The sequence below is a fragment of the Lithohypha guttulata genome, assembly GCF_036872675.1.
Source record: "Lithohypha guttulata strain CCFEE 5908 chromosome Unknown scaffold_4, whole genome shotgun sequence".
NCBI classification, from domain to species: Eukaryota; Fungi; Ascomycota; class Eurotiomycetes; order Chaetothyriales; family Trichomeriaceae; genus Lithohypha; species Lithohypha guttulata.
Genome location: NW_027042753.1, coordinates 2,592,569 through 2,605,126, shown reverse-complemented (window position 1 = coordinate 2,605,126; position 12,558 = coordinate 2,592,569). Strand labels below are relative to the sequence as shown.

Sequence of the window (12,558 nt, the reverse complement as noted above, 5' to 3'; positions counted from 1 at the left end):
TACTTGCAGACTGTACTTGCAGACTGTACTTGCAGACTGTACTTGCAGACTGTACTTGCAGACTGTACTTGCAGACTGTACTTGCAGACTGCAGCTCAAGGAGTAATCTTCTGGCGGTAAGGATGATGTGAAATGAATGTGTCGAGACAGTCTTGCTGCCTATTGAGTGTGTACTGCCATTCACCTGCGATCTGATCTGTGGTAGGCAGTACCAAGCTAGCAGCAACATTGTATGGACGCAATAGGGTCGGCGATCCACAGCTGCTCCCCTACTCGGGGGTTGTCGGAGTCGAACACATATAGTCCGCTTACGAATCTGCTACAACCGCGAGATGACGCTTCGGTGCTGTGCTTAGACCAGCTTGAGGAACGATCTGTCGGAGCCTTGTATTTCACTGTCAACCAGTAAAGTTGTCACTGTAGCGGATATATCCTGCATAGCTTTCTCGAGCAGATGGCGAATATCAGCAAACCAGCAGCTTCAAACGATAAGATATATCCAAGGTCTTGAGTTTAATCACCAACCGTTAAGGAATTTTTTTTACCGACTAGATCATTCTGAAACGAAAGCGAGTTGGGTTCGGACATGTTGCGTGGGTGGCTCGGTCACCGATACATAGCTTGATAGTTGTTCTGCAGTCGGACGCAAAATTCTTGTCATGGGAAAGGGATCGCAGACCTGAGGGGGGGCGGAGACAATGTGTGGGTAGTGTCTTTTGATAATAGTTTGTTTGTCCGTTCGACATGATCCTACCATGATAGGTAGCGAGATCTTGTGCGTTTTTAGTGCATGCACTCACATCCAATGTCTTGACCAGGACTTCGCGTCTAAAGTCCTCGTTTATGCGTTCAATACTCGAAAGCCGTCCCAAATTCCACCCGTGCTATCTGTTTCTCTTTTGCGTAACCAGGAGCACTAGAGGAGCAGTTGGCATTGATGAGTATATCTCTACCACCCGCGTGGTGATGCCAAAGTTCTAGACCACTGTCATGTTTGGCGTTTATCTTTCAAAACGCCTCGTACATTATGCTTCTTGAGATAAATTCGATGGTAGTGGTAGCATTGAATGTGACGCAGGCCTCTGAGGTCAGTCTTACTCAAAACACAGGACTCATGTACACGGGTCGGACTTAAGGGCGCACATGAAGCAATGGTACAGGAAGACTGAGCTGATTGTTGTTGTTGTTGTTGACGCGTGACTTCGATGAAGTGGATGAAGTTTCATCTCGTGTTATTCGGCGGCCCTCGCGCGGATGAGCGAGAGACCACATCCTGGTCACGATCAACACGTTTTGGCATAGCATGCCAACCTAGAACGTGCCACTGCACGTTCAAGGGATACAATTTTCGTGAAGCATCTGGTAGACCAATTCCATGACAGAAAGACCACAAGAGACCCCGGATTTTCGCCGCACTAGTCGTTGTTTCCAAGGCACTATTGATGCCAATCAGGTTGCCAACCACTAGGTCGGGTCAACCCCGCTTCGCCAGATGAAGTTCCGTGCATGCTTGGGGCCGCATGAAGACGGGTGAGAAGCATCGCTAATCATGTCAACCTCTCCTTGCACATCAAACTACCGTCTGATAGAGTCTACAATGTTGCAATGCCCAATCATCCTCCACTAGCCCATATCGATACCCGTCTAAAGTGAAAGCAAGAGCAGTTTGAGTGAAGGGTAATGGCTGTGGCTGTTCTGAGCAGGAGATGAACCTCCAGTCTGAATGGGATCAAAATCTCAAAGATGGCGCATATCGTACAGACAGCGACACCGACAAACGATGGCGCTTCAAACAATACCACGTATCCGGTGTCTGCGAGGGTGATGAAAAAGAGGGAAACGGATCGAAGATGTCAGCGCATGATTAGAGAGAGGACCAAAAGTAAAATAGCTTATCTTGAGGTGAGATGAATGCTGCCTGTGAAGCCATGGTTAACATGTGATAGGATCTTGTAGAGCAATTCAGACAGCAGGATGCCAGTGGTAGAGTCGAGACATTGATGAGGCAGCTCGAGGACGCGCAGGAGGAACGTGATAGTCTGGCGAAGAAAGTCAAGAATATCGAAAGCATAATTTCAGACAGCAGCAAAGTCAAAGAAGAGCCAGAAGTACGAGAGTCATCCGTGCCTAAACTGAAAGACAACAGTCATCCATCCTCTCCGAGCATCGACGTCCAGCAAACTACAGCGAGTCACTCTCCTGTGGAAGACCTGACCACAGAAAACTTGCAGGAACTACCGTTATATGCTATACATAACAAGGAATACTCTGCATATGTCGATAGTTCTTCCAGATCGTCTTGGTCCGCATCTACACTTCACGCCGATCCAAGTCATCGCTGCGATTGTTCTGCTCATTCCTCTGCTCTCGATCCTACAAAGACACTGAACAAGTGGCGCTATGCCAACGATACTCTTACTGAATGGTTCAAATGGTCACCGCAAGCTCTGGACATGTCGAAATACCTTGCATACAACGACGACATTCCTGTACGTGCAATGGTTGAAGGCTGGGATGCGGTCGAGAAGCACGGCCACATGCATCCCGCTTGGCGTCTGCTCCGAGGTATTGATGAGACTCTTTTCAAAACTTGCGAGCCTCGAGAGAGACTAGCCATACTCACAGTAATGGGTCTGCTTCTGCAAGCGCACTTGAATCCGACGACAGAACAGCACAAGAAGCTACCGGCTTTTTACATAAAACGCCCTTCGCAGGACATGTTGCATTCGTACGCCACTGAGTACTTCGCCTGGCCAGGTCTTCGTGAGCGCTTTGTTTTCTCCGAGCATCGATATTGCTCAAACAGCTTTTGGAGTAATTTCTGCAGCAGTTTACGCATTCAATGGCCATACGAGTTTCGCGACTGTTATACTCGCAACACAGAGACAGGCCTATACAAGATTTCTCCGACGTTTCAAGAACGTGTTACAAACATACGAGCCTGGACCATGAGCATGGGCATGTTCAAACAATATCCGGAGCTCTATGCTGATATACCAGCATGTGACCATATTCCGGCGTCACTCGCACCACCATCTAGCAGAAAATCGTCACGAACTATTCTGACTATAACACCAGCCATAGCCGATTCCGACGAAGATCATTCAGAAACACAACCAACCCATCCAGAAGGCGGCAGAATGCAAATCTCGGACTTGGCTCGACAAGGCCAAGTCACACAGCCTGGGCCAGGGATATATATGGCTCCATCATCCGTTTCACCTTTTGACCCCATCACAGCTTCTTTACCAAATTATGCTTACTCCTCAACTGACGTTGCGACACCTGTTACTGGATTTCAGCACATGCCAGCAACGCAGCACTGGAACTATATGAACAATCTCGACATGTTTCAATTAAACCCAGCCTGAAGTTCGACTTAACGTGCTAAGGAGTAATCCATGCCTGCCTCATCTGTTGCGCTAAGGAGATCAGAATACAGGTTGAGTTCACTCCATTATCCTGCGATACAGCATTGACCTTCACCCAATACTCGAAAAAAAAAGACGGCGTTAGAAATGAGATCCTGACTGAGCTTTAAATATATTGGGGATGTAGAGGACACCAGAGTATACAAGTAGATGTGCATTTAAGTCGACAGATCTCAGTCATCTCTCAGAGTGGCGCTTAGCTACACATTATTGATGACATGGCACATCAATCTCGAGACTGGAGGCTCGGAGTGGAATACGACGATACGATCTCTTGACAACAAAGGCGCTGATCTATTACTCCTGGACTGGCCCCATTGGAGCTGTAAGACAGCGCAATGCTATTGCAGTTTGTTAACGAGGAGATATTGAATTCAAGTTGCACCTCGTGGACGATGATGTGGCCATGTTCAGGCGGGTGCACCCTCGGTTGTTCTAGGCGTTATGGGCAGGGCATCATCTGAATGATTCGGGGCGGGAAGGAGAGCCCGCAAAAGATATCTAGCGGCATCATTTGACAAATACTAGTCTTTTTATGACCGGTGGTTGCAATTATTGCAGCACTTTCATAACTGATCATCGTCGTCCAGAGCAGGTGCTCCGCGACCGTGCTGCAAGGGGCGTTTGGGCACATTTACACGTTCTGTTATCGGCTTGCCTTTGCCAATACTCTGGTTCTTCCCGTTCTGCTTCTCCTCGACTTTGTTATCACCGCCGTCGCCATCATCATCTTCGTCCTGCTCTTCATCTCCACTTACCGACACATCTTCAGCTTCACTACCAAGCTCTTCACCAACCAGATTGCGTCCCTTTCCCTCAGTATACTCTTCTTCTTCACTATCATATCCACTTCCAGAGTCGTCCTCTTCAGCATCTGGATCATAATCCTCTTCTAGTTCATCTTCCTCATCCTCGATCTCAGCTTGAGCCTTTTCCAACTCGGTTGCTTCACCGTCACCTCCCTGTCCGTTAGAGTCAGTGGCTTTAACAGCCTTCCCAGTCTTCTTGGCGCGTCTGGCTTCAGCTAAGCTTGCGTCTTGAAGTTGATGCCGCTTCACATATTCGTCGATACCGGCAAAATCTGCTTGGTCCAGCATAGAGAATTCGATTTCTTGCGTTTCGGCGTCCGGACTTGGTCGTATCGTGACGTTCAAGTTGAACGTGCGTTGTAGCACGGAAGTGTAGGATATTGATTCTATCTCGTTGAATGTGAAAAAGGTCAAGGGCTTCTTGAAGCCAAAGAATATGCCATCTTCGAGCAGAAATAGGTAGCCTATATGATTAGAGTGAATAGTGTATGAGGATCAGAAAACTCTACCTTCTTTGCTTCCTCGGAATGCCTTTATGTGATATGCTATATCATTTTTGCGGTGCGATTCGCGAAGAGCGCTCGCAAATTCCTTCTCAGTGGGTAGTACCAACTTCACATCTGTCCCTTGAAAGGCTAGATTCAGTGCATTCTCAAGGACATCTTCTGGACCAGGTGCTATGGATTTCAGCTCGTCACTTTCGATCTTGTAAGACTTCAAAGGTCCATGGTTGACAGTCCATATTATTGGCTCTACCGATACCTCCTTGCCGCTTACAGGTAACAAACAAAAGTTGTACTGCTTCTGATTCTTTTCAGGCACTGGTAGCCGAAGTGCATGTGCGTACGAGCTGAAGGGGTATTTGCTCTCGACTTGATTCGTGCCTGGATTTCGTAGCTGGATCGCGAAACTGCGGTCTGCTTGCGAACCGTATTCGACCAATCCGAGATGAAGTTTCTTTCGCTGAGGTAGAGAAAACGAGATGTCTCGTGCTTCTAGTACGAGCTTTCCTTGTCCTGTCTGCTCATAAGGTTGGTTCTGCGTGTCGTTGCCGTCTTCGTCGATCCGACGCTTTTTGTTTGGTGGTTCACCCGTCCCATTCAGGACATTGTTCCCACCTTTATGCGGCATACTGTCGATTTTTTGGGTGAGGATAAAAGAGCCGATATCTTCGAAGAGTTGGATCTGTCGTGGATGCTCCTCTGAATACTCAATCAGTTTAGAAGGAGGATATGGTGTTATCTCCTACTTATGGCATTATATATCCTATTCCTGAGTGATAGATTGTCTGCAAAAGCCTGATCCACTGTCGCAACAGGACCAGCCATTGCCGTGAGGTTGAATTATTAAGCTCACTGGTGGCAACGTAGAAAGCTAGATGATAGTACCGCAGTAAATTTGCCCAAGACACTCGGGACGTGTTTGAGATCTCTACTCGTAACGTGTTCGCGTTGACCTACGTCATCTGCGAATTACTGGACAGGACTGTGGTTACTTAGGGAAGTTGCTCCTGTGGGCTGTATAGCCCGCAATCGTCAATCTCAAAAGTAATATTCCTAAAGCCAGACCTATGTACAGCCAGTAGAGGTTGATATGTCTGCCACTTCGCTACGATGAACATCGCCATAGCTACAAGATTGGGACCGCATGCCACATGGCCGGAGACTGGGATCTGCTTACAATCTACACTTTGTGGTCGGTTATCTAAGAATGGTTGCGTTAAAACATGTATCTTGAATCATCAAAGTGTGACCCAAAAGAACAAGATACTTTAGTAATAGTTAATTCTGGTCTTTCGGTTATTGTTAATGAAGTGCGATGCCACTCGAACTCAACTCGGCGCAGCAAGAACGTGGCAGAGCACGGATCTCCACAGATGTCCCTGTGGGAAATTGGGTTATGCTCATTTAAAGAACTCATAGTTTGACCAACGCCAAAAGCGCAACAACAACAGTCCATCCAGCCTTTTGAGCATGCGATAACGAAGCTTCCACAAACGTCTAGATCTGCAATCACTAGCTACCACCCAGGCAGTATGCAGTCTTATACATGAATACATGCGATACGGCTTCTGAAACGCCTGGCTACAAGTTTTAGCCCGACTTCTGTATTGCCGCGTACTAAGTTAAGGTTAAGGCTTAGCATGAGATCATCCACTCGTAACGCGGGCCGCCCCCCTCCACTCCTTCCAGATTCACGAGGGCACGAGGCAGTGGTCCAGCTTGCCTGACTGATCCATATTTGTTACAAGGTCGATCCACGGTCGCCTTGCCGAATACGGCCTAAGGCTGGGCTTTCAGTGAAGTTGATACAACGCGGCGGCTTGTGTCAACTTGTCGAAGCTTGATCGTGGCTCGCTAGTTCGACACCCAACTGAGCCAGACAAAAGTGGTGTGTTTGCGCTCCCGGCATGCGGTGGGTTGCTTCGCGATGTCTGACTTCCTACATTGAAGACAGCAGTATCATGCGACTCAAGTTGTGAATTGCTTTGCGATACCTGTCACTCGTTAGATCTATACTAACCATTAGCTCTGGCTGTGTTACCACCCCTTAACGTTACTAGCTAATCGAGCAGTATTGCAAATCGTCCCCTCGAGGAGTTCTTCCTCCACCATGGCGCTCTGGCGCATTCTGTGGTCAGCGATCATCACTATTTCGACTCTTCAGATCGGCATCTTAGCGCAGACATGCGACACAACAGTACAAAGTCCGATAGTCTTCCCAGTAAGAAATGTTACAGTGGAAGGTAACCGCATGCGACGTGGAATGAGATTTTCATACGGCACTCCAGAACAAAATGTTGCAGTAGCTATTTCTGCGTAAGTTCTTGAAAGTAAGAACGAACGATTGAGCCACTGACCATTATACAGAGGCTGGAACGAGACTTACATATACGACGAGAATGGCCAATGTTCAGGTCTAGCATCTGCAGCATGCACTGTCGGAAGAGGTGGTGCATTCAACGAAGGCTCATCATCGACATGGACCGGCCTGTCTAGCATATCCGCCCTCAACTCAAAAGACAATGTTGCAAATAATGCGGGTAGTAATGGGCTGGCTGGAAGAGACAAACTCACGATAAACTCCTCGCTATCGTTTGACCAGTTTTCTATAGCAATTCCAAGGAAGTCTGGTCCCGACTACTCTACACTCGGTTTGGGTCCCTCGTCGCGAATCCTAGACATCGCAAAGAACGCCAGCACCATCGCATCGAGGTCGTGGTCCTTGTTTTGGGGACAGACAGGATTGACAGATGCGCATACCAATAATGGTGCAGTGGTCCTTGGCGGTGTCGACGAGACTCAAACAACAGGCAATAACTTTACGGGAGCCATTAGACCGTCAGTGTATTCGAGCTGTCGCTCCGGAATGATTGTTGAGGTTACAGACATGGTCGTGTCAGTTCCAGGAGGATCTAGTGGTAGTTTATTGTCCGGGGGTGTACAGGGTCAAGGAGTCAACTACTGTTTGGAGCCAGAGTTTCCCATCATCACCATGCTCCTAGATCATTGGAATGAATGGGAAGACATCGACCCTGATGCCGAGACAAGTGGAAATGCGGTCGACCGAGCTGGAGGTGGCCCGAACGTATGGGGACTTATCTACCCTAAACAAAACATGTTAGTACATCTCCACCTACCAGAGAGTTTTCTCACTAACGTTCTCAACAATAGCACGAAGGCCAGTCTCACGATTACAATTGCTGGTGGCCTCGAGATTACTATCCCGAACCATCAGCTTGTTCAGGCTTATTACACCTTTAATGAGGACGGCCAGATGGCAGTGAACAATACTGTCTCGGAACTGATGATCAACCCACTCCAAGCCGGCAAGTAAGTTTTGACCTGCGCATACCTGTCACGACACATTGATACTGACTTAACTCTACAGCGCTAATGACATTCCCAAACTCGGCATGACCTTCTTCCAAGCGGCATATCTCCACGTCAATTACGACAAAAATCAATATACCCTGTGGGAAGCAGCAAATCCAACAGGTCAAAACAGCAAGTTTGCAGGGGTCGGAGAGTCGAGCGTCGGCTGTGCAACACCGTCTAATAGCACTTCATCGCCCAACAATGGGACAACCTCCGGAGGATCTTCCAGCAACAACAACAACAATAACAGTAACAACGACACAGGTATATCTGGTGGAGCAATAGGTGGCATCGTCGCTGGCGTGGTCGTCGGTATACTCGCGCTTGCTGGTCTCGCATTTTTCTTCTGGCGCAGGAAGAAACAAGCGAGAACAGGTCCACCTTCCGAGACGGCAACGCCTTTATACGATATGAACGCAACACAGGAAAAGCCCGAGTTGATGGGGAGTTACACGGGTCATAGTTCATCCGGTTCCTACACCGGGAAGCCTGAGCTGGCGAGCAATGCTACTGCGCAACCAGTACCGAACTGGATGCAACCGCAGGAGGTCCCCGCGAATGCGGTACACCGGCCAACTGTGGAACCGCAGGAACTGCCTAGCCAGCGGTACGATTGAGTACAATGACTCTGCACGTTATGTTTTCCTGCCTCTGCATAGCAGGGCCAATGGTACAATGGTAAAATGTGAGTGTCCAAGCGAAGACAATGAAGCAAAAACAAAACTGTTGTTGAGGTATACAAGCCTAGAAAAACTTCAGATTTTCAAACAAGCCATTTGCCTGGCACGATCCTGGTACCTAGCCAGAATATCCGTCGACTCAACCTGTGACTGTGCTCCGAAAGCAAAATGAGCCGCAAGCGCACGAGTCTCAACACCAACTCGTTTTCCCTGCTGTCCTGGCAGCGTCACAGTCAGCCACTCCTCATCATCAAAAGCATCGTCGGGCATATTGTCCAGGATGTCATTGCTAAAAATTGCTATGACGTTGACCGACAAGCGGTCCGGTTGAGTGAACCAGACCTCTTCGTCGAGGTTACTGAAATACAATGATGTGTTGCCATGGTATAGGTTTTCGAGGAGTGAGAGATGCGATTGTGCTGCGATCCTCCAGGATGACCAGCTTGAACCCCAGGAATTGTACTCGATGCCCTGTGCTGGAGTTTTATTCAGGTTCTCTTCGGGGAGACGCAACCAGACTGGAAAAGAGCTGTTGGAGGAGTCATCATCGTGCAAGGTGTAATTGCTTGGCCCCTCCCAAATAGGGTACTGATTATACTGCCAACTCGTTCGTCCAGAGGCTTTGCCTTTCGTCAAACGTGCTAATACCTTTTTGGGAGTAGATGTGGCATGAGCTGGGAGGTATGGATGATAGGCTCCGGCATCGAGGTGCACCTTGCTCATCAACGGCGAATTTATGACACTGGCCGAGACGACCAAATAGTCGTCCTGGTTGAATTTACGACTTACCATGCGAGGGATCGCATCATCAGCCAGCCATACGACATCGTCGTCGATCTTGACGTAAATAGTGTCCCTCTGCAGCTGCCTCCAAGCTGCCTTATACCTATCGTTGACTTCCGATGCGAGAGTACTGTTAATATCGATAATCTTGTACCTTGAATGTTTCCTCAGCAGCTCATCCAGATACGCCAAATCGGTCGCGTTCTCAGTATTGCGCACGAAATGGACCTCATCAAGCCAGCCTCCTTGTTCGACAAGATTACGCTCGAGGTAACAGTTGAGTATCCGTACTCGATCTGCTCGACCATAGAAGACCAGACCAAATACTGATTGATCCACTGGTTTTGTAAGATTTGCTTCGATCCTGTAGGCGAGTGGATGAGTTGTCGTGTGCACAGAAAGTGGCATCATGTATTGCGAGTGTAATGTGATCCATGTCAGCCAGCATGCAACAAGTGCGAGGGTCGTAAGCTGGCACAATCGCGATCGGCGTGACTGCAGTAGCCATATCGAAACCTGCATGTCGAGCCTATTTCTGGACCAAGCTCAATCATGCAATGAGGTTGCTGCTACGCATTGGACTATGACTTGTCGTGCATGGTTGAAGTATAACAGTTTTCAGTTGACGCATCTCTGAACATGTTGAAGATGAGATGAGATGGCCATGGATAGGGAGAACTAATCAGTATAGTGTAGCAAGTGAAGATTGAGCTTTACTTTGCCAGTGTAGTAAATCACATGCATCGCGCAGCTGCTAGCTTGGACTAATGTCGATGGTTGCTGCACTGCCTGTTAGGCTCCTCCACCAGCTGTTAGTATCTTTGGTAATGCTGTACGTACACAAACTTCGGCTCTATGCATCGAGTATTTTAAAGAAACCGAACATTCCGCCGTGACATCTATCAGGCGGGACATTTTAACAGCGTCAAAGCGAGGAAACACGAGCTTCGGAATCCTTTTCGAATCCGGTGTAGCAAGCTTTGGCTAAGCTACTAGTCTAGATGACCAAACCTTAATTGTTTCGGGCAGCAACGAAAGAAATCAAACCACGTGGGAAAGCAAGCAAGCCCAGCGAAATAGGAGAGGCTGACGAACAGCATACTGGTACACTGGCGCACTGCCTACAGTGTCAAAGAAACAACCAGACTCTGCCACCACTCCCGATCGCTAAGACTATCCAAGTCAATATGCGAGTAACACCGATGTCGTTCGTACAGCGACAACCACCACGGATTGCCACTACTCAGCGAAAGTAGGGCGATCCCGACAACTCTGAAGGCATACTATTTCGTTGGTGATCTGCAGCAGACATTTCCTCAACTCGCCTCGTATTCGGTTGTGTCTGTTTTGTGGTATCCTCGCGATATGCAGGCGGCTGAGGCTGGTGAGACACATACACATGCGCTGCCTGCTTTTGATGCTTGCGCTTACTGTTACGGTGAAGCAAGAACGCAATCAACCCCAAGACGGCAATGAGAGGAATGCCGATGCCGACCGCAACACCGATAGCTCTTTTGGTCCCACTGCTTAGACCCGAAGGCGCTTCGGTAGATGTCGCTGCAGGTGCAGATGAGGTCGTGCTCGTAGTCACCGGGTTTGCAGCCGCAGTCGATGAGGTTGTGGATAATACAGAGCTGGTCGACGGTATAGAGCTTACAGATGACAGAGAGTTTGCGGACGCTGTAGAAATTGTGCTGGCTGCGCTGGAAGTGGCTGCGCTGGAAGTAGCTGTACTGGATGTGGTTGCTGAAGCAGGCATCAGACTCTCAGGCAGGATATTGAGATAATGAGAGTATCCGATTCTGGTATAATCACTCGTTGACATGATCATGTAGTATACAGGATTCGCTTTGTTGTAGGTAAAGTTGTATGTTTGTACCTGCCAATCGAAGGATAATCCGTTGTTACCGCCTGTCAAGAGATTAGCAAGTCAAAAAAATTTGATTTGGGGCAGGATGTGCATACTCCTGATGATTGAACACCCCGTTTTGGCCAGATTGAAGGCTTCACACAACATGTCATCTCCATCTTTAATAAGCCATAGTATGCTGTTAGGTTCTGGGTTGGTTGTCCATTGCAGTGTATAAGTGTCGTCCAGAGCGAAGTTCGGTAAGTTCGAGTAGTCGCCAACTGCACCAAAGGGTGGTGGTACTATCCACTGGAATTGCGACATGCTGCGACGTTTCTGGAACTGCGACGAGGTGTAGTGTTACCAGTATTCTCGGAGCTGTACCACCTCAATGAAGCCCGAACAGATCTGAAATGACCTGCTAGATTGTGGTAGAAAGCTTGGACACAAGAAATGCAACAAGGCAGAGTGTGGCACCTTAATCAGGCGGTTATAGTTATCCTAGAACCACCTTGACTGGAGGGTAGTCATTCGTGCGCGTGGTACTAGTAGCAAGTTCAGAGATCAATCAGCCTAGTCTGCACCAGATCCCTCATCCTGGCTTATATTGGCGAGGGATATAGGACCGCCGATTCGATGGTGGCATAGCTAGCTCGATTTCCTATACGAGGGCAGGTTCGAGATTGACGTGGCTTCCTGGGGCCGAGTAAATGGTACTTCAGGATGCACTGTTCGGCTGATACATCGGCAGACTGGTCAGACAACTCGAGTGGTTCTACCAGCACATTTATATCGTCCTAGCAGGATGCGGCCCAAAAGTAGACTCTTCCAATTTGGCGTTGATGACCTCGATGCCGAATGTTTGTGAACGACATATCTGGGAGCTCTCGCAGTCAGGCTGCAAGCGACTTTTGCAAGCTAGATAGGATAGTGCCAAAGTATCAGCGTGTCTTGTTATCCTAGTCACCACAACATGTGCGTGCAGCTGAGATGGACATAGCGCTACGCCTGTTTAGGGTCAACGAAAAGCCCAGATTAATTATGTTGATCGTCAAGAAAGGCTGAGGCCGAAGAGTCTGGAAAGAGTTCTGGCACCCAGCTGAATTCCTCAGACAAACCAGCCGACCT

At 48.4% G+C, this 12,558-nt stretch overlaps 5 protein-coding genes across 5 annotated transcripts; 2 read left to right on the top strand and 3 right to left on the bottom strand.

The window, feature by feature from the left end:
* Window positions 1-1,743: 1,743 nt before the first annotated feature.
* Window positions 1,744-3,371, top strand: LTR64_006104 (uncharacterized protein; the record flags this gene model as incomplete). Its single annotated transcript, XM_064900439.1, has 2 exons — window positions 1,744-1,902; window positions 1,947-3,371. 2 exons carry the CDS (start codon window positions 1,744-1,746, stop codon window positions 3,369-3,371), a joined length of 1,584 nt encoding a protein of 527 aa, XP_064753751.1.
* Window positions 3,372-3,997: 626 nt separating this feature from the next.
* Window positions 3,998-5,371, bottom strand: LTR64_006103 (uncharacterized protein; the record flags this gene model as incomplete). The annotated part of the gene is made up of 2 exons (XM_064900438.1): window positions 3,998-4,704; window positions 4,750-5,371. 2 exons carry the CDS (start codon window positions 5,369-5,371, stop codon window positions 3,998-4,000), a joined length of 1,329 nt encoding a protein of 442 aa, XP_064753750.1.
* Window positions 5,372-6,853: 1,482 nt separating this feature from the next.
* Window positions 6,854-8,735, top strand: LTR64_006102 (uncharacterized protein; the record flags this gene model as incomplete). The annotated part of the gene is made up of 3 exons (XM_064900437.1): window positions 6,854-7,059; window positions 7,111-8,073; window positions 8,132-8,735. 3 exons carry the CDS (start codon window positions 6,854-6,856, stop codon window positions 8,733-8,735), a joined length of 1,773 nt encoding a protein of 590 aa, XP_064753749.1.
* Window positions 8,736-8,873: 138 nt separating this feature from the next.
* LTR64_006101 (uncharacterized protein) lies at window positions 8,874-9,989 on the bottom strand (the record flags this gene model as incomplete). Its single annotated transcript, XM_064900436.1, has 1 exon — window positions 8,874-9,989. One exon carries the CDS (start codon window positions 9,987-9,989, stop codon window positions 8,874-8,876), a length of 1,116 nt encoding a protein of 371 aa, XP_064753748.1.
* Window positions 9,990-10,824: 835 nt separating this feature from the next.
* Window positions 10,825-11,754, bottom strand: LTR64_006100 (uncharacterized protein; the record flags this gene model as incomplete). The annotated part of the gene is made up of 2 exons (XM_064900435.1): window positions 10,825-11,492; window positions 11,547-11,754. The coding sequence occupies 2 exons, from the start codon at window positions 11,752-11,754 to the stop codon at window positions 10,825-10,827; spliced, it is 876 nt and encodes a 291-aa protein (XP_064753747.1).
* Window positions 11,755-12,558: the final 804 nt, after the last annotated feature.